Source organism: Pleurodeles waltl, chromosome 4_1 (assembly GCF_031143425.1).
Source record: "Pleurodeles waltl isolate 20211129_DDA chromosome 4_1, aPleWal1.hap1.20221129, whole genome shotgun sequence".
NCBI classification, from domain to species: domain Eukaryota; kingdom Metazoa; phylum Chordata; class Amphibia; order Caudata; family Salamandridae; genus Pleurodeles; species Pleurodeles waltl.
This window is the reverse complement of record NC_090442.1, coordinates 270,035,622-270,058,907: the sequence shown is the minus strand read 5'-3', so window position 1 is coordinate 270,058,907 and position 23,286 is coordinate 270,035,622. Positions and strand designations below refer to the sequence as shown.

General features: G+C 42.9%; 1 protein-coding gene across 3 annotated transcripts in view; it reads left to right on the top strand.

The window, feature by feature from the left end:
• Positions 1-19,775, top strand: part of PARVB (parvin beta) — a 431,399-nt gene extending 411,624 nt beyond the window's left edge. For 2 of the 3 annotated variants that reach the window (XM_069228284.1, XM_069228286.1), the window contains exon 13: positions 19,146-19,775. In XM_069228284.1, coding sequence (XP_069084385.1) covers positions 19,146-19,222 — 77 coding nt within the window. In that variant the 3' untranslated portion in view covers positions 19,223-19,775. The remainder of the gene's footprint in view (positions 1-19,145) is intronic. The other variant, XM_069228287.1, reaches the window with a different exon arrangement.
• Positions 19,776-23,286: the final 3,511 nt, after the last annotated feature.

Here is a 23,286-nt window from a genome sequence, read left to right as displayed (position 1 = left end):
GTACGGTGCCATTTGTACTCATTACCTGACCCGAGACCTGTGGAGGAACCATCACTTGCTGCTGACTCATTGGTGCCAAAGGTATTTGCATTTGCTGATTAGGTACCATGGGTAACTGCTGTTGCATCGGCTGCATTTGCGTCATCTGCATACGAGGCATCTGCATCTGCTGCGGCTGCATAGGTTGTAATCCCTGCAATTGATTTATGGTCTGAAAATTTTGGTTTGGACCTCTCATTTTCGGTCCCCTCATTGTCTGAAAGGCATTGACATCATTGTTTTGCTGACCAACACCTACACCTGCACCTGCACCTTCCTGCACCACCATCGGGCACTCGCGTTTCCAATGACCGACAATTCCGCACACGTGACACGGCATCACCTTCTTCATTGCCTGCACACCCGTCACAACAGTGTTTAAATCCGGACCATTATTCACAAAACCTCCTCTGCCTCTGCCTCTCGCCTGTGGCTGAAACGCCATGTTTCCCTGCAACAGCGGCTGCGGTTGCGGTACCTGCTGTTGGAACCCTTGCATCCCTTGCAAACCTTGCAGACCTGTCTGAGCTGCTTTAAGTTGCATCATCATCACCTTCTCTTTCAGCTTTTTCTGTTTCACCTCAATCTCGTTGCTACAATATTTCGCATAATTCAAGACTTCATCAATCGGTTTCGACTGCCAGCAAATCAAATGCGACTTTATCATCTGACTTATCTCTGGTCTCAACCCTTCCACAAATCTAAACACAAAATGAAGCATATCCTTCGCCTCGATTGTTTCCGTGCCACTGTAATTCTTGAACGCCTTCAACAACCTCTCATAGTAACTATGAATCGATTCTTTAGCCTCTTGGGCAGTTCGATCAATCTTCTGCCAATCCACATTCTTCGCGGCAACCTTCGTCTTCAAATGCTCAATCACCTTATAGTACAAGCTCATCACCATAGGTGATGGTGCACCCGTCTCCCTGTCTCTCTCTGGTTCACTTGTCGGCCAACCTACAGCTCTTTTGCAATCCTCCCACAAATCTGCCGGAACCACGATCTCAAAGAGAGTGTTCAGGTCTTCCCAGAGACATTTTGCAAGCTTCACAAACCTATCAGTCTGTTGATACCATTCAATCGGCTTTTCTCTCAGTTTGGGAAAATCATCTGTAAATGACTGAATGTCGCTTCTGTGCCATGGTACATGTATTAATTTTCCCCCTGCTGTCTCCCTCATTGGTAACATGGTTACTGTCTCGCTGCTTTGTGGTCTTTTCTCATTATGCTCTGTAGCACTGTCCCTCCTCTTTTCCTTCCTCTTTACCCATCTGCTTTCCCACTTGTCTAAGCACCTCCACACTTGTGCACTCTGTAGCAATTCTCTAAGGTGTGTCTTCATGCCTGCTGACCTCATGTGTTCAAAATCTGTGGTCCCAAAATCCAACCTGTAGCTTCTGCTCAAGTGTTTCATCTTGTCTATGTCAACCCCGTTTCTGTCAGCTGCTTCCTGCAAGCTCTTATGTACCTTGTTCACTTCCTTCGTAATCCTGGGACATAGATACCTCAGTTCTTCTTCCGTGTAGGACTCTAACCTATTTACACCCATAGTCCCTTCCACCAATTCTTGTGCTTCCATGTTCAACCTGACCCTATTCATATAGTCTTCTCCTTTCCCACTGGCTGAACTTTGTGTGGAATTTAGACTGTTGAACCACTGTGTCAGCTGTTGCGCATTTACCCCCATCAGTGTAGCATTCACATCGACTGCCATTGATGGTTGCGGCAGCTTTTCAGTATTCGATGTTAGAGGTATTATCAGTGGGGGACTCGACCTCACCAGTGTAGACTGAGCACATATGGGACTAAACTCCATCAAGGATCCAGATCCATTTGGCTGAGCCGCTATAGGAGTTATCCCCGGAGTGTTCTCTATGCACCTCCTTTCTGTCCCATTCTGCAGTATTGATCCCTGACCGCTCATACCTAAGTTAGGCTGACTGTACAGAGGTACCGGTGGACCTACAGTAATGGGTAGTGATATCGCGTCTGGGTTCTGTCCATTTCCCATGTTCTGAGGCATGTTCATTCCCATACTATGGGTCATCATTGCCGGCATGCCCATCTGACTCCCCGTCATCTGAGCATGTGCGTTTCCTCCCTGCATCTGCTTTTGAGGCATCATAAACTGAGTTGATTCAGCCTGTATCATTGTTGGATTGTGACCATTCTGTACTCCCCTTACTGTTTGCTCTAGAACCATTCCTCCACTATTGTCACTGCTGTAGTACCCTGGCATCTGCGGTTGATAATTTTCTGCTGGTTTCAACATGGGCACATCTGGATATATTCTCCTAACCTGCGGTATCTGCGGGGTAAACAGTAAACTCGGGTCCTTAGACCCCGATGACGCTCCTGAACTCTGGGTTTCACTGTTCTGTACCGGTGCCGGAGGGGCAGAACTGGTACTTGGACCTTGTCCATTCTCCGCATAAGGTGGTGGACGGTCGTTCAGCAATTGCATTATTAACTCCTCATCCTCTAACTCCTCTTCTCTTCTCAACTTTTCCTCGTCCTCTCTATCCTTGGAACACTTCCTGTCTGTCTTACAGGTAGCTTTCTTACCTGCCTCCCCTTCTTCCTTAGTAATTGCGGGAAACAATTTTATCCCCTGCAATACATCTGACCTCCACACCTTCTGCGCATTATCCCACCTAGCATCCGCTAGTGTCTTTTCTACCTTCCTCATCCTTGTTTCAAACTTATTCTTCTGTTGCTGTCTAGCCATTAATTCCCAGATGGCTAGAGCCTCAAACTGGGCTGGCCTTGGAGGCACCTTCATGTCATACATCGTGAATCTCAAATTCTCTAGGATCCTTATATTGAATGTCCCATGTATCGGGAACGCTACGCTCCCATGTTTCTCTGTCAGTTTGTGCCATTGCTTTAGCCAAAGACACGGAGCTACCCCTTTTTCCTCCATTACAATGTAAGCTGGTGTGCCCTCGGGCGGCGTCTCCTCTCCTACGCTCGCTTTGATGTAAGACTCCCCTTTCATCGCGCTCCTAAATGCTTTAAGGAATTTCATTTTCTCGTCTTTTATTTCACAAAGTTTATAATCAATAGGTCACTTTTATTCCACCAAATTTGTAATCAATAGGTGACTTTAATTCCCGGAATACTCTTCGCTTGCCTTTCCCCTTCCAAACGAGCCCCACGGACTGCGTCCAATCCGTGCGCGATCCTTCTCTCCGACCAACCTATCCCAGCGCGGCTCCTAGTGACGTCACACTCACACACACTGCGGCTGACAAAGCCTCGCGGCTAGTCTTCCTTCACTCACCTCTTTTCGTAACAACTTCTTGCATATATTGCGAGCTACCAAAAAATAAAACAGATCTGTCGGTTTACTACAGGAAGGGTAACACAGTCGCTTCAGAACCTTAGGGACTTTTCACCAGCCTCGGCCGCTATTCCGTCTTTCTCAGTCCCCACGTTCGCAAGCAAATCTGACCTGCAGACCTACTCTCAACTTGTCAATGATCTATTCTAGTGCACTTAGAATCTTGTCAAAGCCCGAAGTCAAAGTTTCTTTCACTCCCTAACACACGTACCGACTCGTTGACCACGCCCGATCAACCTACTAAACCGCCCAGACCACAACATGGATCAACATACTCCGGAGTCTCTTGACCTCGCAGGGCCCGTCTCAACAACAACAACCACGTGGACCTTTTTATGCACAAAGCGCCACACGCACATGAAGTTCGACGACTTCCCTACTCTCACACTCGGAGCCGCACCTCCGCTATTTCTATGAAGTTCGACGACTTCTCTACTTCTACACTCGGAGTCGCACCTCCGCTATCCTTTAAAAGAAAAAAATCCTCTCAACCTTTTCACACACCCTGCGGCAATAAGCTGTGCAAGCGCAAAACCCTAACTTCACTCATACCATCACTAGTACCGCCAACGCTGTTTCCACACCTCCGTTCTCTCCATTCGCAAGCTCCGAGATCCCGGGAAAGTCGCGGTGGACCTAGCCCATCATCATTCTGTCAATCAGTTTTATCCCAAAAAATCTAATTCAACTTCTCGAGTGGAGTCTCAAAATGCGTAACCGTTAATTCAACACCATGTACTTTAAGAGTACAGGGTTCCAAAAGACGTAACCGTCCTCTGCTACCATCTACTGATAGAGCGGTCCGTAGTAATAATTTACCTGTGTTCGGACGCTCTTTAGGCCGATGAATCTTTTGACTAAGTGGGAACTCTCTCTACTCTTAATCGATCAATTTCCTGAAATCAATAATCAATAACGAACATAAGCAATACCTTGATCAACATAACACTTAACAATTAATCCAGAATACATTTCGGCGAACCCTGACCTTTCAGTCAGGAATAACCACACCAGTTTATTGCAAAGTTAGTGAATTTATTTCCCTATATTAACAAAGCTAGCACAATATATATGTGTCTCAACACCAAATGATAAACATAAATGAACATTAATAGCTGTCCATAACGGCGAAACAAGTGTAATCTATGTAGCATTTGAATCACAAGGCATTCGATAATGGCAATGCAAAGCACTAATATGATAATCTGTAATGAACTAATTGCATACATTTAGTCAGCATAACAAGATCTCAAATTGCATCGTGCAACATATGGAATCCTCATCTAACCTCAAATTAGCATCGGCATGTGGGACTTCATGCAAAAACAATTTAGCAACATAAATTTAGAAAACTCCTAGCTAGGGCTCTTATCAAAATCAGCAGTTGGGTACCTAAAAGAAACACAATGCAATTTTACAATTTCCTCTCATATTTACCAATTACGATCAGCGTACAAGGAAGTCTTCGTCTCACAGGTACCGTTTCTCGATCAGCATGGGACGGGGCAAAGGGGCAGGGGTGGACGGGCAATTGCCTCACGGCGGCAAGGTAAAACTACTACTTCATGCAAAGGGCATTTCAAAGTTAAAGTCTCTAGGGCAAGAATCATTAAAGTCTCTTTCTCTCGATTAGAGAAAGCATCAAAGTCTCTCAAAATGGCGTCGCAGCAAAGTGGGCCATAATAGCTACGAAGTCTGCAAAATGGCGGGTATCGAGCTGGTAATGGCCGTAATGATCTCTCGTACACCTGGTTTTTATAGACAACAGTTCGAATCCAGTAGGGTCTCCATTGGAGGGTTCATAGGTTAGCTTCAAATTGTCCAATCAAAAACGACAGTTCTCAAGCTTTCACTTAAGCATACATTATCCTTGGAGATGGGTACGCAAGTTGCAACATTGTCTACCAATTAGCTCACTTTCAGAGCCTCCATTGTCCGCACCTGCAAGTCGACCTTGAAGTAAAGAGAAAATATGCCAGGCTGGCACGAAACTTTAAGATCAGCATGTGAACAGTTTCTGTGGAAAAGTACAGCTTCAAGCAGAAATACACGTTTAATAGCACAGTGGAAAAATACGAGCACCTAAACCGTGAGACCAGGCAACTAGGCCAAAGCCTCCGCTAAAGTAATGCTAAGCTAAAGCATTTCAAACAAGCAAATCGTAGCACACGTTTATGATTATGTTGGATTAGTGCAATTCTAATACACCACGTTATATAAAGCGCGCTTATAAATGTTGGCAAACTACTCTAAGGGCACATTTTGTCCCCGTACAATCTTTATTAGTTCGGTTAATGTCACACATGATTATTTCACACTACGTTTATGCGTTAATAAATCAAAACCTTCATTTTCTGCTTCATCAGGTTAAATAGCAGTGGCATGAGCAGTGCTGTTGCTGATGCTGGACATGAAGAGGGGGGGTCTGCCTTGGAGGAGTGCCACATATTTCACACACAGATTATATCATAACTGCACTTACAGGCATGATCGTTTTAAAAGGTAGAGTGCAGCCAAAACGCTTTTGGTCTTTTTTTGTATTTGGGGAAAATATACTTTCTGACATGGTAAGCTATGGGCGAGCTGTAAGTTCACTGTAAGTTAATAAAATGCCTCATATCTGTCTAGGCGAAATCTAAGCATTATATTTACCTATCGATGTATAGGTCACTAAGATAAATTGCTCTAGCGCCGGCTGGACACAGTTTTCTGGTAACTCCACTGCCAGCAAGTTAAGTTAAACAATCTGCAGGAAGGGCTTGATGACGAGAATAAACATCTCAAGTGCACATACCTCAGTCACACTGCAGCAGCCGGCGCAACCTGTGTGCAGGGTTCTTCAAGCTCAGTGCGCTGGTGAAGGTGCGCAGTGGCACAAACTGCTGCGGTGCGCGCGCTCTGTGTGAAGATAAATACAGTGGTTCAACTGAGATAGTCTCCAAAGAGTTCTTTGTGTGGCCACGAAATGCATCACTGGCACAAGGGTCAATGCATGCACAGTCAAGCCAGTGTGCATAAAGCAGTAAAACCATGCTTACAGCGACATTCTGTGGTTGCAGTGAGAATTACACCCTCTGACAGTGCTATGCAAAGACAAAAATCGATGCAGTGGGGAGGGGGTAGTATTTTTCTGGCAGTGTGTGCAATGACCTACATCAGAGTGTGAGCGATGCTGGGAAAGGGCGGGCCCCAGTGGTGTTGGTGAAACTGATATGGAAAAGGGCCTGAAAATGAATGCAAGCATTCACACGGAGTGCTTCAACACAAAAAAGTATATTAAAAAAACGGGAGCAGTGAAAGGACACAAGTAGCTGGTCAGTGCTTCAGCGGAGGACCAGATACAAGAAGAGGACATGACACCCACATGCTGTGACAAATGGGAAAGAAGCAAATGAGAATGCTTCTGGAGCTAACCAATGGTAAACTATTGGTTAGCTGTGAGCCTACTATATGTAAATAAAACGTCTCTCAGAGACTGCACCTGCACTGTCTAGGCAAAACCTAAAAACTATTAAGGCGAATGCTGAAACATTTAACAAATTAGGGATTTTTGGGAGGTGGTGTATATTGTCAAAGAAATTATACAGTGGTAGTTGTCTATATTTTCTCACGTTAACATGTTTGTAATTTTAAATATTGCCCATACGTTGACATTTTATTTTAAAGGCAGTTTGCTAGGTGCATTTTCAGAGATTCATATGAAGTGTCTAAGAACACTTTATTTCTCCTTTCCACAGCCTTTCACAGCCTTGAACAGCTTTTTGCACCCCCCTAGCTTGGACCCACCATAATTTGATCAAACACCACTAAGAATTTATATTACAGTATTAGGCAAATAGTAATTTGCCCAGAATCTCATGTTTTGAGGGCAAGTGCTAGAGCAGGGGTTAAAGCCTAGTTCTTTGGATTTTACAGTAATGTAAAAATAGACTGTAATTGCACTTCTTCTGTTGAACAGAATGTGTTTATAGACGAGAAGAAAGGTGAGGGACTTAATTGTCGTTCTCTCTTAAATGCCATCTTTAATGACATTTCCAAATGTGTAGCAAGAGTTACACAGGCTCTAATGAAAAGAAAGACTAGAACAACAAACGTTTGCAACCCTCCTAGCTTAAATATACATGAGAAGAAAGTAATTAAAAAAATGTAATAGTACACATGCTTTCAAAATGCTGTGACATTTTTTGCATTCGTCTGTAAGAGCAATTGTTTGTAAATGTCACAAACTTGACCATGCCTTTGATATGTATCAGACTGTGGCAAATATACTGATCTTCCCATGAAAGCGTGCAGATGGTGAACTACACTGGAGCTGGAAAACCTTTCAGAGTGAGTTGCTGGCCTGTGGCATCTGTTGAATAAAGTTTTAATTGTTTTAAAATCTTGGTGTTGATACCAGTGATTTTAGAAAATTTGAAAAATCTATTTTGCATCAGAACATGGGGTAAGGCCTCCTACCCATTGTTTGTGAAAACATGGCCCCGTGGTGCATTTTAGGCTCTCTCTATATAAATCTCTATCAATAGACAGAGGGATAGATTGATGGTTGGATACATAGATAATCTAGTGATAGAGAGCTAGATATAGAAATAGATATAGACAGACGTAGCTATATGTAGAAAGATGGCTGGAGATATGTAGACAAAGATAGATATTGCTAGATAAATAGGGTGATAGAGATAGATACATTGTAGTTTTATATAGCAGAAACGTTGCCCAATGGCACTGGAGTGCTGTCCTTGAGCACCAAGTTACATAACATAATTTCAGATTCATTGTATTTTAAGCAATGTACACAGATAAAACTGGGACTCTAACCTGGTTTCCCCAGATCCAAAGTCAGCAGCTCTGACCATTAGGCAACATCCATGTATCTCAGTTGGTGTGTGAAAGTATGATTATGGATAGTCAGCACATTCTCTGTTGAAATGGCTTTGTGAACAAAAAAACAGCAGCAAATAATGCTGGAAGGTTCACCCGGAATCTTGCTTCGCAATGCTTGCAAGGGTTTGATTTAAAACTAGACTTAGGGACATAGTTCAGAACCTTGGCACCAGTGGTCCTGTCACAATTTTCAGAGTGGGGGTACTGAACACCAATGTTACATCACTGAAGTCATATGAAGGTTGTAATATGTAGCTGGTGATGGTATTTTGTGATGGATTTTGGAGCAGACTATAGCACATACATTACTAAAGCATTGTGTGGTAGCGCACTGTTGTTTGCAGGCACAATCTTGCATTGAAATGGCGAATAAATTAACAGACATACAGTTTTACTGATAAAACTATACAGCACCCAAATGATAACGCGTGGAAATTGGGTTTCAGTGAATAATTATCATTTGCACATCACCAAGTACAAGTGTCTTGATTTGTTTTGATCCTCTTAAAATTTTCGTTCCCATCACACTTGAAAACTACCAAAAGAGTGCTTCATTTTTGCTTACCTAAATGCAGATATATTTTGAAATGTGTACAGTTCATTTATAGATATTTAAATGTTACTGTATTACAAAAACATTACCTACAGCAGTGGCGGTGCCTCCATGAGGGCAAAGGAGCATCACCCAGGCAGTGGAAGTGAAGGGAATCATGAAAAATAAAAATGGTAATAAAGCAAATTTATTACCATTTTATTTTTCATCCAGGCAAGTAGCAGAGTCTTAGAGTGTGGGTCCGGGAGCAGGGAGGAAGAGTGGGCACACTGTACTTCAGTTTTATGAATGCTGAATTTATTACTAATTAATTTTAAGTGTTGTGAGTTATGAATTTGCATAGAATTTAGTTAACATAGAAAATAATATGCGACTTGGAAAATGTGCCCCCTTGAGTGGCCGCAATTAAATACGTAATGTTTTTAATAGATGCATATTAATGTTTATTCAAAGTATATGAGTAAAAAATGTGTAGTAGTGTGTTATATTAATGATTTAATGTTATGTATTTGCTTATTAAGTGTAGGCCTTAAATTAGCAAGGATTGGGCCTATTTTTGCCCAGCCTCATATTAAAATGCAATGTCTGAATAAAATTGTGAGAATGCATGTTCAGAAAATAAAGATGTATTGTTCACATTGTATTGACCAAACGTTAGCAGAATTCTTTAACTTTCTCATAAGATTTGCTTGCTAGAATGCTCTGTATTAGTATTTGCTACATTGTATAGTTTGATGTGTGAGACAGCGATGTTCCCAGGAACCAACAATGGACGCACTGACTAGAGTACGGATGGATACAAGAAAGTTACCTGACGAGCCGGATGATGGGAAAGGGTGAAGAGGAGCCATCATCGATGTGTGAAAGACAGTTTAGTTATATCATAGATTTGGGGTTTCATTCTTATTAGATTGACTATAAACGTATGATTTTCTGACCAATGGTAATGCAGGGAATTTGTTAGGTAATTCTAACTACACGAAGAAGCCCACGTTTCCTACTATGATTTCCTCTATATAGGTTCTGTATTGGGAGCTGAGCAGTTCCTGATGACTCTATTCCTAACTTTAACTTTGTAGCTTAATGGCTAAACAATTTGATGCTGCCCTTTAGAGATTGGTTCTTACATGGTTCAGATTGCTTAGAGACCCCTGTGTCTGAGCCATTCCCTTTCATTGTCCCTTTGCTGGAGAAGATGACCAGACGGATGTCCTACTGACAAAGAGAATCGCAGCTTGCCGATCCATATTGAGGAGAGGTATAACAAAATGCTATTGTGTTGATCGTAGATTTTATTAGTTGTTTTATGTACCAACCGCTATTTTGTTAGAGCCATAGTTAGATGTTTTCCAAATTAACTTTTGACTAAAACTATTTTTGCATGAAGCCCAAACATGTTATTGTAATCTGAGGGATAGATAGGGAGACACTGGAGATGCTAAAAGTATTACTAATAGAATTTATATTGTTCATTTGCTGGATCTAAATGTATGCTATTTCTAATGCACATTTGTTCTTCTTGTTGATTTGTACTGTGATTTTGGAATGCTTAACAATCAATGCCTTAGCCAAAGTGAGATTCTTTAGAAGATTTGGTCAACCAGTGTTGTTTGTCTATGTTTATCAGTTGATTTTGAGATTGATTTGCATGATATTAGCATTGTTAATCTTGGGAAATAAACCTTCTGACTTTTACTAAATGGCGCAGTTATTAATGACCAAATGGGCCATGGTGTGTGACAATGAGTGTAAAGAGATTTTGTTGATGTTTATTGATTATGACCATGAATATGCATTGAGTAGGGACTCTTGGTGGAATCACTCTAAGCGTAGTCAAAAGGTCCATCAACCCAATGACGTTCCCCCCCTATAAATGAACATTAAAAGACCAAATAAGGACTGACGTGCTTAAAGTGCGTTTAAAGTGTGTGTGTCACTTTGGACGGCTGTCTTGCGATGGCCAGTCTGACACGCACACTTTAAATACTCCAGCCTGAGCTGTCTTAGACAACTGGGTGGAGAGAATGCACAGGCCTCCAGGGCCCGAATGAGCGTCAGACCAGAGTGCTCAAGCCAATCCTGGCACTACTCTCATGTTGTCTGAGCTGCATGAGAGCAGCTCCAGGATTGGCGGGGGTCCTGGATGAGGTTTTTTGGAGCTTGCTGCCTATGCTAGAGGAGGCACCTTGTGCCGAGACAGGCAAGTAAATCTTTATTTGTGTATTTTGATGTAAATTAATTCACTGACAGACACTGTGAGAAACTCACAGTGCATTCATCCTCAACTCCAGAGCTCTCATTTGTGGCCTGTTATAAACACTGTTTAAAATGGACTACAATTAAGAGCTTTGGTGCTGAGCATAAGGGCACAGCTGTTTTCGTTTTTTTGTTTGTTTTTTACCAGTGCCCATCAGTGGGTTACATATTTGTCGCACCAGTTTTGTTTGCTGCTGGCTGCCACTATCATAAAGCCTTTTCCTGATTGTCACATGGTTCAGTTTAAAAACTCCTTTCAGTTTGTAGTCGGAGAGAAAAGAAAATACCAATCCCCATGTTAAAAGAATAGGCAGCCATTTGTCTAAAGGCATAGCCTGACATTTTGTCATATGTCTCTGAAGCATAGCAAATGTATCAAGATAAATACAAGATGTAAAGGCATGTTCATTTATTGCTCTTTCGTGACCCATCGGAAATTGCTGGCCCCATATTTTGGGATACCTAGAGACATGGGCAGTTGATGAAACTACGCCCGCTGTGTGTCTGTTAGTGAGCTGCATTTTAAGGGAGTTACTACTAAGGTGCAGAAAGCAGGAACCTAAACCTTCACCTGTGGCTACTTGTGTGCTCACTAATGGAGGACTAGCACCTCTGTACTCTGTATGGCTTTTTCTGCGCAGTGGATTAACACAAGGAAAATAGCGGACGCACCTTGTCGCGGGTTTACATGCGCCGTGTACAGCATGTTGTGTTTGGTGTAGGCCAACATCAGCTGCGTCAATAGCATGTTGCTAGACACTTTCTCTCTGTGACTGTTATTGTAGGTACCGCCTGGAAACGTACTCATGAAGGATTAATGATAATGCTCTTCCGCGCTGATGGGTTGTGTGGGAAGCAGAGAAAAGCGGTAGTCTCCCAAGTTGGCAAACAAACGAAACCGCCAAAGCAGTGGGTGCGCTTTGGGCTGAAGATGTGAGCCTGGGAGAGATCTGAGTGAGCAGAAAATGAGCTGTTCTCTCGCTGGAAAGGATTTCTGTGGAGATGTATGCCAGACCTGAGTGTTCGTGTCCCAGTGGACCACTGAAAACTCTGTTGCACTAATTGGCCAAGGTTCTGAGAAAGACAGCCTCCCTTCAGTACAGGGTAAAGCGAGCAAGCGGAATGCAAACATATTCTGTTTAATGTGTAATACTATAAATATTAGATGTGAAGAGGTAATTAGTGAATAAAGGGCAATAATCTAAACATTTTCTTCAAGCAAGAGACGTTTTACTCTGCCATCTCCACGCAATGCACATCTGTAGTTCTCACACAAACCCCATAAGATGCCATCGTAACCTGTCAGTCCACTTTGTACCACAGCATTCTATCTGATGCCCCTATCACCTCATGAAGGGCCGGTATTTGTACCTCATCATACTATCTCTTGCCCTTATCCCGCCGCCTTGGTACCACACAATTCACCTCGTGTATCTTGTCCCACCTACCCCTCAGTGTTCCAGCTATTGTCCTATCATACCACCCAAAGCCTGTTATTCTAAACACCTAGCAATGTTGTCCCAGTACCTGCCATCATGTACTTAATGGTTTCATTCATCCCGCCACATGGCGTCTATCATCCCACTTTACATGCATCATGTCACCTCCCATCTCCATCGTTCTGTCCTTTGCTCCAGCCATGCATCTATATATTCCCCTTGTGCCTTTCTGTGCCCTATTGAGCCCCCCGTAAGTGGTTCAAAGTGAGCTTTTTATTGGTAAAGGTGACCCGCCTGCTTCCCTTTGAGACCTATTACAGCAATTCACGTATCAAACCATTTGCCTGGATTGCCGTCTAGCACTATCAAGGCAGGATTGGGCCTACCGAGCATCGAGCGTTTTCCTGGGAGTATGGGGGTCGGTTTTGTTCCTGGGCGCCAGTTTATCACCGAGCAGGGGGACATTCTGTTTTCCAAATTGTTATGGGTTTAAATGCTCCCTTTATATCCAGCAGTTGTCCGGGAACAATAAAAATGTCATAATAACGCAGGTGATTGTTGTACCTGCTGGAGAGGGATCAGTGTTTTGTCTAGTGGCAGTTTTGCCTCATCTAAAGTAGTTCAGAGGGATAACATGCCTGCTCAAAGAATGTGTGGCATGCTGGTCACAGATATGTATTTTATGTGGATAGCTCAGTGGGTTACTCCTTTTGTCATAGGGGTCCTTTTGTTACGTGCAGTTCATAAATGTCAATTGCAAGATGGCACAGTGAGCTATGAACTGCCATCAAAGAGCTGCATGAACACTGCATTTTACAGGCTAGAATGTTATGTTCCCCCCAGTCTTTAATTATCTTAATGTTGCTTAAAAGGGTCTGTTCTCATTTCAATAAATTATTAGTAGAGCTAACCCTAGCCACTGTTACATTTTGAATCCTGAGTTTGTTCTTCTTCAGACCAAGCATGCTTAAAGAAACATGTCTACCAGTAGGAATGGCATGTGAATCCTACACCTCGTAGTCACCTTTGCCTTATGTAAAATTGTCTATACACTGATTTACACATGTATGATTTATTATCTGTGTGTGAGATGTAAAGTGCTCTGACACCCTGCACTGGTATGAGAGGTGCTATAAACAAATGAAATGCTTATGAGAGGGGCTATGGAGAGATGAGGCACTGAGAGTAATAGTGAGGGACTCTGTGGAGGAGGTGGTCCTGGGTGGTGCCCAAAAATATTGTTGCACCAGTATTAAAGCCAGCATGTGGGTATGACTGGGTATCCTGGAGCACTGTAAGGTCATACTATATTATAGGATTTGTAGAGCGCATAGCGACCCGGAGGCATTCCAGCACTGGTTAGGACAGGTTGCACCATACAGAACGAGGAAGATACCTAAGAGACTAAGTCCATCTGAAGAGCCATGTTTAATAGCTTTTCTAAAGCACTGCTCATTGTCTATACCTCTGATGGCCAAGGGAAGAGAATTCCAGAGTTCCATCATTTACTATGATTTAAAAGTGAATACATTTGAACATGTAATGAAAAATGTGTTGTGGATTGCACCATTTGTGCCATTCTCCCTCCCCCCCCCCCCCCCCCCCCAAGTTTTCTATGCACCATACGGGCTAGTCTGACAGAATTTGCCTTGGCTGCTTTGGGTTCCCAGTCTGGCCCTGAGCACTATATCGGATAATCGATGCCTGTTCATATTTCTATATCGAGGAAACTTTTCACCCCCAGTTAAATGTGGATTTGCTCTTGTAAACTTACTGCCATCCCCCAAGTTGATGGTCAGAAAAAACGAATTGGTGGATCTATGAGCAATATCTTAAAGATGTGTGTTTCTCTCATGAGGCAACACTAAGTAGGGTTTATTTCCTCAGCTTAATTTGCAAATTACAATGCTTGGTGCTCGATGACAAACTAGTCTTGGTTTTGTCGACACATTTGCTTGCTGTTGCGATTACTTCTGAAGGTATCTGGCACTTCTTTTGCATGTTGGAGTCTTCGGATAAACCCTGAAAACCTGAAGATTGATTGAGTTCCCCTAATTATTTTGTATTTTTCACAATAAACGATAACCTATAACGCTTTTACTTGAATGTGTAAAACATTATTCAGTGGTCTATATCCAGTTCAGAATATAATTAAGAGTTGCTGTGAAACCTGTTTCCCCTCAACGTTTAATAATATATCATATTAGAAAGAGTATGGTCCCAGATACCTTTGATGCCACACTAGAATACCTAGTTATGTGGTTTGTGCGGTAGTCTGTGGTACAAAGAAAACTCTTATCAAAGTGGATACTGCCATCTGTAAATGTGTTTCTGAAGGGAGAGCAATGTATGCAAAGTTCTAATTGCATTTTATTGCATCAGGTAAATGTATTGACATGGCTCCAGTATTTAGTCATGGATTTTATTATCTTAACATTTGCATTAGCTCCTTTCTTTTCCTTCTCTGGCTACACAAATAGCGTTCCTTGTTACCATGCTGGATCTGTCCACACGTGTTTCATGTCAAGCCCTGTTAAGGGTGTGGCTTATTCAGGGCAGAGCAAATGTCAATTTCTCTGGTTTTGTATGAGTGAATTCAGAACCTAACTATAACATCCCTGTAACCTCTGTTTCTTTCAGTGAATTTCTATGTTTTTTCAATTATATTTCCCAACTATAACCTCCCTGCAACCTTTGTTTTTTCAGTAAGTGTGTGAATATATATATAAATGCATGTGAGAGGGGCTATGGAGATATATATATATATATATATATATACATACATTAAAAAACACAAAGGTTACAGACATGTTATGGTTAGGTTCAGAATTTACACGCAAAACAAATATAGGTTGATTTATTTCAGTTAACTATAACTCATGCCCTAAGGTAACTATAAGTTGCACACCGCCATGCACAGTTTTCTCATGAATAATTATGTTGCATTGAGAATATCAGTGATGCCATGAATGATGTAATATTTGGGGTAATGAGATGTGCATGTGAACATGCTAGAACGTGCTGCATGGTGAGTCCTTTATGAAACTATGCCTTGACTGGCTCTTCTCATCTGTCCAGCGCACTGTCGCTCTCATGTGGGCCTGAATTGAAGAAAAGAAACTGAGGTCAAAGTGCAAATTGCCTAGATTTAACTATACACTGTACTTTGTGAAATTGCAGAATATATGGAGACAAAAATGAGATTGAGGCAGATCTGTCAAGTTTGGTCTGGTACAGCCCAAAGCCGCCCTGTCCTTCCCCATTTTGATGACCTTTTCATGCTTCCCACAACACAAGTTGCAGAAGGATTTCAGCTTTCTCTGCCTAGAGTAGAGGCATGTCACTACTCAATCCATGTTCTCTCCTTAGGCCAGCTGCCTTATGTTAAAGGATACAAGTTGATGGCAAGTATCTGCACCAGCCAGTAGATGACTCCAGAAGCAGAGTGTATGGACTGTTGTTTTATTTGGTAAGAGGACTCTGGGAGGGCTCCAGGCCAGCACAACTCTCACCCTAGCAGCAAGACCAGAGCGCCGCAACTCCCAGAGTAAGAGGTGACCTGGAGTCACCTTGACAGTTCGACTCCATGCTATTGGTTAACTTTAGTTGTGACCAGCAATGTTCTCTTGAGGCAGGTAGAGCTGTAGACCCCATGCTGTATCTAGTGGCCAGGAGACAATAGGTGGAGATCACCAGGGCCAAGGTGTTTTTCCTGCACATGCCTTCGACCGGGCAAAGATGCAGCATAGTTTCCTCAGCATGCCTCACCCATGGACACTGTACACTTGACTGGGCTGAGTCTCAGTAGTGATCCCATGTCAAGAGGCCAACTACAGCAATCAGCTGCGTGGGGAAGGAGGAGAACAACCCGCTTACTTTAGCTGCTGCAGCACTGCTCCTTGGAGCCACATAGCTCTCTCAGTAGACTTCTTTTGTGTCTCTGGCAACACCTCAGGCCCACCCATTGAAGAAGGCCCTGCCACCAAGACCAGACTCTCCATACCTCCGGATAAAAGGAGAGCCATCCACTCTGCCTCCTCCACTGTAGCTGGGTAGTACAGCTCCCAAGGTGCAGCTGTTCTCCCAGGACCCTAGGTATGCAGAGGGCCCTCGTGCCATTTGGATGTGCTGGTATTCAGGATGACGTGGAGGTTAATGGGCACAGATTGGAAGCTCACTTAGAGTGCATCCGCCATGTTCCACTGCTCTGCCACGCACCCTAGCACCATCATAGGATCCATCATCTTACTGAATAGTTTAGCCTCCACAGGCCACAGCGTCTTGAAGCCATCTGCCCTTCTGTCTACTAAAGAAATAGTTTGGTTGGCTTCACCGAAAATGTTTGATCCTCTGAACATGATCGGTCTTCTCTCCTCTTTGGTGAGAAGTAAGAGCCTAGTGCTACCAGTGAATTAGCAGGTGAACCCACACTTTGGAACCTCGCCCTTTTGCCAGCACAGTCTCATCACCATACCTCACCTTATTTCCAGTGCTCAAGCCCCAGTATATGCCATTCAGGCCATAGTCTGATGTTCTTCTTGTCTCTTGCCACAGCTTTGTGAACGGTCTCATCGGCTGTGAGTGGTTGGAAGTCCACCTCCCCAGGACTGCAGTGTCAGGCTACTTGGAACCTCTGCAGTGTTGGAGTATGGAAGTGGTCAGATATGCCAGTGCCACTTCGTTCATTGTTACCATGTGTCCCCTTGCTCCTCAGCATGCAATGCAATGCAAACCATGGGGTCCAGTGACGGAGCCGCTGCTATAACTCCGATAGACACTGCCACTTGACTGCTTTGTTACCCATCTGACTCAGTTCTTTAGGTCCATTACACTCTGTTGCACGGCACAAGGGAGCTACAAGTGCAAAATGTACCAACAGGTTACAGTTTGCTATTTTAATACGGATTACCATTCCTGGTGGTGCACTCACCCTATAAAAATGCTTAAAATGTTGCCTGGCTTAGCTGAGATGCAGTTTTTCTGCAATTTATCCATACAATAAAGAATAGAGATTGGGCAATAACTGATCGACCACAGGTCTTTCGCAGCTAAAATTGTAATACCTTTTTATGGACTGGACACAGGCACACTGTGCCTCTTCTACTTGATACTAGTTACTTTACTTGTTGGTTTTGTACAATGTGGTGGCACCGCACGTCTCTTTGAAGAGGATGTGTGGCAGTAATGGAGAAGCCATATGGCTTTGGGTGGTATAGTACTTGACAAAATGGAATGTTTTTGCCCTGTCATGAAACAGGATCTGCAGCAATACAATGCAGGATCAGTTTAACTAATCGTTGCGGCAGCTTGAATCCTGCAGAACTTCTACCGCCTTCACCTTTGACACCATCGCTTCACACAGTCCTTTTGAACTTTATGTAGGAAAATGGCCTCCTTCGGGAATTTATAAGAACATTGACTCTAAGGTACTTCTGCTAGTCATGTTGATTTACCTTTGATTTCTTCCAGTGCGATGATAAACACAACCCTACCTTTTTTATTAATCTCCAGTTAAAAGGCTCACGATTTCCCAAACAGTGGTGGGTGCTGTGAAGCCACATTTAAGGACTACCTCTGCAGTCTAGCAGATTTTATGATAATGACATTGTATGTTGCCATTCATCCCTTAACCTCTCACAGAAATGGTAGCTCACTTATGCCGCTCACCTCAAAATGAGCCCTCTCATTTACATGGCCACTCTCCGTTTATGATTTATTTCTGTTTGCAAGTCTTTCCTCTTGTCTCGTCGCCAAGCAATCAATCATGTAGCTACCACTCCTCCTTCATCGTCTCCCTGATGCCTCCTCAGTCTACCTTAAGCTGGTAAATGTCTGCACACAGTCCTCCTCGGATCTGTGGTCCTCATGTCCCCCGAACTCGAGGCCACACACAAGATATATCCTTCTCTTCTCCTGCTCTATTTCCGGTACCTCCTACCCTAGCCACTGCCAATTTCCACTCTATCACTAGTGTCCTTGACTCCACGTCCTTCAAGGCCCATCATCCAGTTGATCAGTTTGACAATTGAGACCAGTTTGCCTGCAGCTGCGAACATTACATTTACCCCAAGACTGCATCATTATCAATAACAGCCAGCCCCCTCCTCCTTGGGTCAGTGCACATCTTACCGGTCACCTTCACAGCTGGCATACAAGCCTTTCACTTTCAGCCTAGATGCGCAAAGGGCAGGGCATCCTGAAAGGCAAGGAGCATCATGCCATATGAATATTTAAAGCCAAGTTTACATCTTTGTTAAAATGCAAATGAATGAGAATCACTCCCCTGGAAGGTTGTGAATCGGATGCGTTTCTCAGATAATATCTGCGGTGGTGCTGGAGAGTTTGACTGCATGAGGCGATCAGACTCCTGTGTCTGGACACTGCCGCGTAATTTCTTTTCTGTAGTGTCTCTCTGGGGACCTTCCATTGCCAAGACTGCTGAACCCAAGTTTACTTGTAGAGGATGTAAGTAGATTTCATGCATGAATTAATCTGAGATTCTGTTCAGCTGAGGGAATTGTGCCTTCATATTCTTACATAAGTGATGTGCAGCGATCAGACGAACCACTGTACTGTGATGCAGCGACAAAAGGATGCAAGAAACTAAAAATCTTTCTTTCTTTCACAGATGTTGTCAACCTGGATCTGAAGTCTACCCTGAGGGTTTTGTACAACCTGTTCACAAAGTACAAGAACGCCGAGTGATGCTGGCAGCAGCTACGCTACAAGCATTGCCGGGCCCTAGTTTGAAATCTTGATGATGTCCTAATGTAACCTTGGTGCCTTACACTGTATCCGTGCTGCCTGACTGGCTTACTTCTGACTGTACTTTTAAAGACCAGAGGCAGCTTGCCCGATAGATGGGGGTGTGTCTAAGGCCCCTGGGATATGTCCTATTAGTGGGAGCCAATACATGTTTGCCTAGCTTTCTAGTTACAATATTCTTTTTTTAATATTACAAGACGGAGATTCATTACCCTCAGGTATGTTGTTTTCCTGTATAGGCTAAGCCATTTTGGGTCACGCACATACATGCAAAGGACAGTAAATGCTACTGATATCAGTCCACATTTCTTATTTTCTCTTCTCGATCTAGGTCAAACACATTGAAACACAAAGATATTGGCTCCGATAAAACACTTCAATTATGTCACTGTTTGTTTTGAAATGCTTGTATGTGTGCCTGTAGGACAGTGTACTATGGAACTGTAGTGCACTTTATATAAAGTATACTCTATTTAAAACTACCCTCAAACAATGGCTGCTTACTTTGTTTTTTGTGACTACAGTATTCATGTCTTACAATTTTACATGAATTTCTAGATATCACAATATAAATAATGTTTGAGCTTTTACAGCTCCTCTGAGCTGGTTGCATCGTCAGTAGAATAAGACCTGTTGCTAGAATGTGGTAACCAAATGGCTCTCCCGTCCTTTGAGTCTCTTTCACGCTTTTCACATCTCCACCCATGTCGTTACTCTGTGTCTATCGTTCACTCTTCCTCTCTTCCCACTCTTCTTTGTGATTCCCCTTCTCTCTGTCCATCCCCACCTTCTTCCTTTACACACCTTTTTCAATTTCTCTTCCAGTGCCTTGAGACCCCCACGGGTGACTTGCCGCACTCTATAAATGTTCGATTAATTGATTGACTGTACCTCTCTCTGTCCATTGTGATTCCCAATCTATCTGAAATACTCCTGCATCATGCAGTGGGTTGTGAACTTTGGCCAAACAAAATGTATTGAAGTGCATCAAGCTTTGCACAAGAGCCCTACCCTGTCTGCTCCTTCCATTTAACATTTAACGAATCTTTAAAAGCAACCTATATTATTTTGCATATGTACATGCACACGTTTATCAGTGTTGGACTGTAATGTTATTATTAAATGTAGTAACTGGTCAGTGTAGGACTACTACTTTGTTGGATGACAGAAAGGCATGTCTGACGATAGGAATTATTTGAACCTTTTAAATGAATTGCAAAGACTTTCTTCTGCATTTCATCACACATCTGTCCTCAGGCAGCCATTATTGCTGAATGAGACAGGAGGCGCCATTGAGGTATAGTCTTGGATCTGCTAGGAATCCCAACTTGAGTGAGTTATGATTCAACAGTGCCATTCATGCCAATGAACAACCTGTTACTAAAGCCAGAAGGGTGCCACAATTCCTCTATAATACACTTCCTCCAGGCCTGCCCTCATCCCAACTTGCAAGAACCTATCCCCACCTGATGGTAAACACGTGACCTGGGTTTAGCAGTTAAATGTATCTGGATCACTGAGCACATCCCATTTACAAGTCATTGCTTTACCTGGCCCTACTTCTCATGTGTGCTTCCCCTCCTGCAGATCACTATGAATCATAATATCTGCCAGGGCCTCTTTTTGTACGCCTTAAGAACTGTACGGTGTTTTATCCCTGTGGTTCTTTTATTATTGCTCAGGTCTTTTCCCAGACAGGTGAGTCTTCAGGGATGATGAGCATGTGGTGGTTTGCAACCAGCACCTTTGATGGTGTCTTATCTTAATAACCAAGGGACCCCTATTTCAGTCCTATTTGTAAGTTGGCCCTTATGTTTTGGGGTGTGGCATAGGTTACTGCTGACATCCTCCAGCTCTCTGTGAGGAGCCAGGCTCCCTCACTGACACAATTTAGTTTTATGTGAAAGATTATCTATATTTAAGAATCTTTCCCAAATGAACCCCTTTGCCACTAGGCGCAACTCTGAAAGATTAAAGTGTTCACCATGAAACGTCTGGGTATTGGAGTCCTTGGAGCACATTTTCTTATTTTACTTGTTGAGGAACTTCATCCATTGTTTTCATATGGTTATCCGCAGAGAAACACAGACTCGAAGCAGAACCGTGGAAGTCGTTTGACGGCTCTAGTCAGATACCTAAAGCCTTGCAAACGAAAAGGTTTATAAACCTTTCACTGAAGCAGGAAAGAATCATCCAGATCTATATTTTTGGTTACATACGAATTAAAAGTACTTTTGTGCTATGTAATGTATGTCATCTCATTTAGATGTGTTGGAAGTAAAGAGAAATGCCCCATGAACGCGTATTAAGGGTAAGGGTTGTGAAGTGTTTCGGTTTAATCGTACGAGGTTTTTTATGCTATCCTGTCTTTGCTGTTCATACAGGGTGTACAGGTAATAGAATGAATAACTGTAAGGGTCTGGTGCTACAAATATCGTCCTGCTGAGCATTACCATAGCTGGGATGCTAGCCCAAGCATCAGGGCCCCCAGGGTAACCTATAAGATGTTGCGCACAACCATCAACTAAGCAACAATCTCTGTGAAATCGTGCCCCCTCAGCTGCTTTCACTAATGTCTAACATATGGCACTAGACCCCATTGACCCTAGGAAGTATTAACCTCATTATTTCACCTTCATTAAAAAAAATATATATATACGAAGTTATCTATGTCAAAATCTAAGGTACTTGAAATCAGGCACATAACACAAGGCATCGTTGTCAAATAGAGGAAGAGTCTGTAGACTTAGTAGGAAGGTGGTTGCTGTCCTGAAAAACGTGGTAGGAAATTTGAGACATTGGGAGGCTGTTTGTAGCAAAATAAGTCACCTCCACTATGCAGCAGAAACATTCCTTTAGATCTTAGTGTTCTTTCGGGACTTCATTGCTTCACCTTGCAGGCTATACCGAGATACCTTCTTGATAAAATGCTTTGTGCACAAAATATGTTTTGAACTTAAATCTCTGATCAATAGGCAGCCAGTGCAGACTCTAATCCACCCCAGAAATTCGATCATGTTTCTTGAGATTGAAGACCAGTGTTACTACATAATTTCGAAATTGTTGGAGCGTGGTGGTCTGATGAGTTATGTAGACCTACACGGAGAGTATTGCAGTAGTCCTGTTAGGACATAATGTTGAAAGATAGTTCTGTGCCTCTGCTCATTCAGAAGGAAGATGAGAGTTCTCCTTGGTGGCTTTACAAAGGCCAATCAGGTACTTGTTATAGCTGAGATGTGTTGGTTGAAAGCCATCTTGTTACCCAGGATAACCCCCAGATTTTTCACCCTCTCCTGGGGGATTGTAGGCTTACCATGGAGATAGGCTATTAGCAAGTACCCCGTTGGAGGCCATAAGCAGTTATTGCATTGTTTCTACCAAGAACCTCTGTTTTGTCTGGATTAGGTTTTAAGACATTTTGACATCCACTGGTGAACTGCCCCCGAACAGACATTCAGCTTCTTTGCTGAAACGGGTGTGAGAGGATCCACTCTGATCGGGATCTATGCGTCACCCACGTTTAAGATTGTGTAAAAGTTGAATGAGTGGCTAATACTTGATAAGGGTCTCATATACAGATTTAAGATCATGAGCAATAGCGAAGTTCCCTGATGCACACCGAAAGTCAACATTTTAATAGAAGATCCAAAAGTAGCTAATCTTAGAGCAGTAGCTATTGGTGAGGAATCGCTTAAACCAATGCCACACCATGTCTTTCACACTCCTCTCTGAAAGTCAAGCCATCAACATGGGGTGATTTATGTTCAATGCAGTATATGGATCTTGTAAAATCACCTCCACTAAATCGTCTTGATTGAAGGTGAGCCTAATGTCACTGATAAGAAATATTATGTCAGTTGCTGTGCCCCTATTGGTGCAAAAACCCATCTGCCACTCATCCAAGATTTTGCCCTCTTCTGGAAATCCTGAGTTGTTTCGCAGGCACCTACTCCAGCGTTTTTACAGCTCTGGTAACAGTGCTATTGGATGGTGTTTTTTTTGTT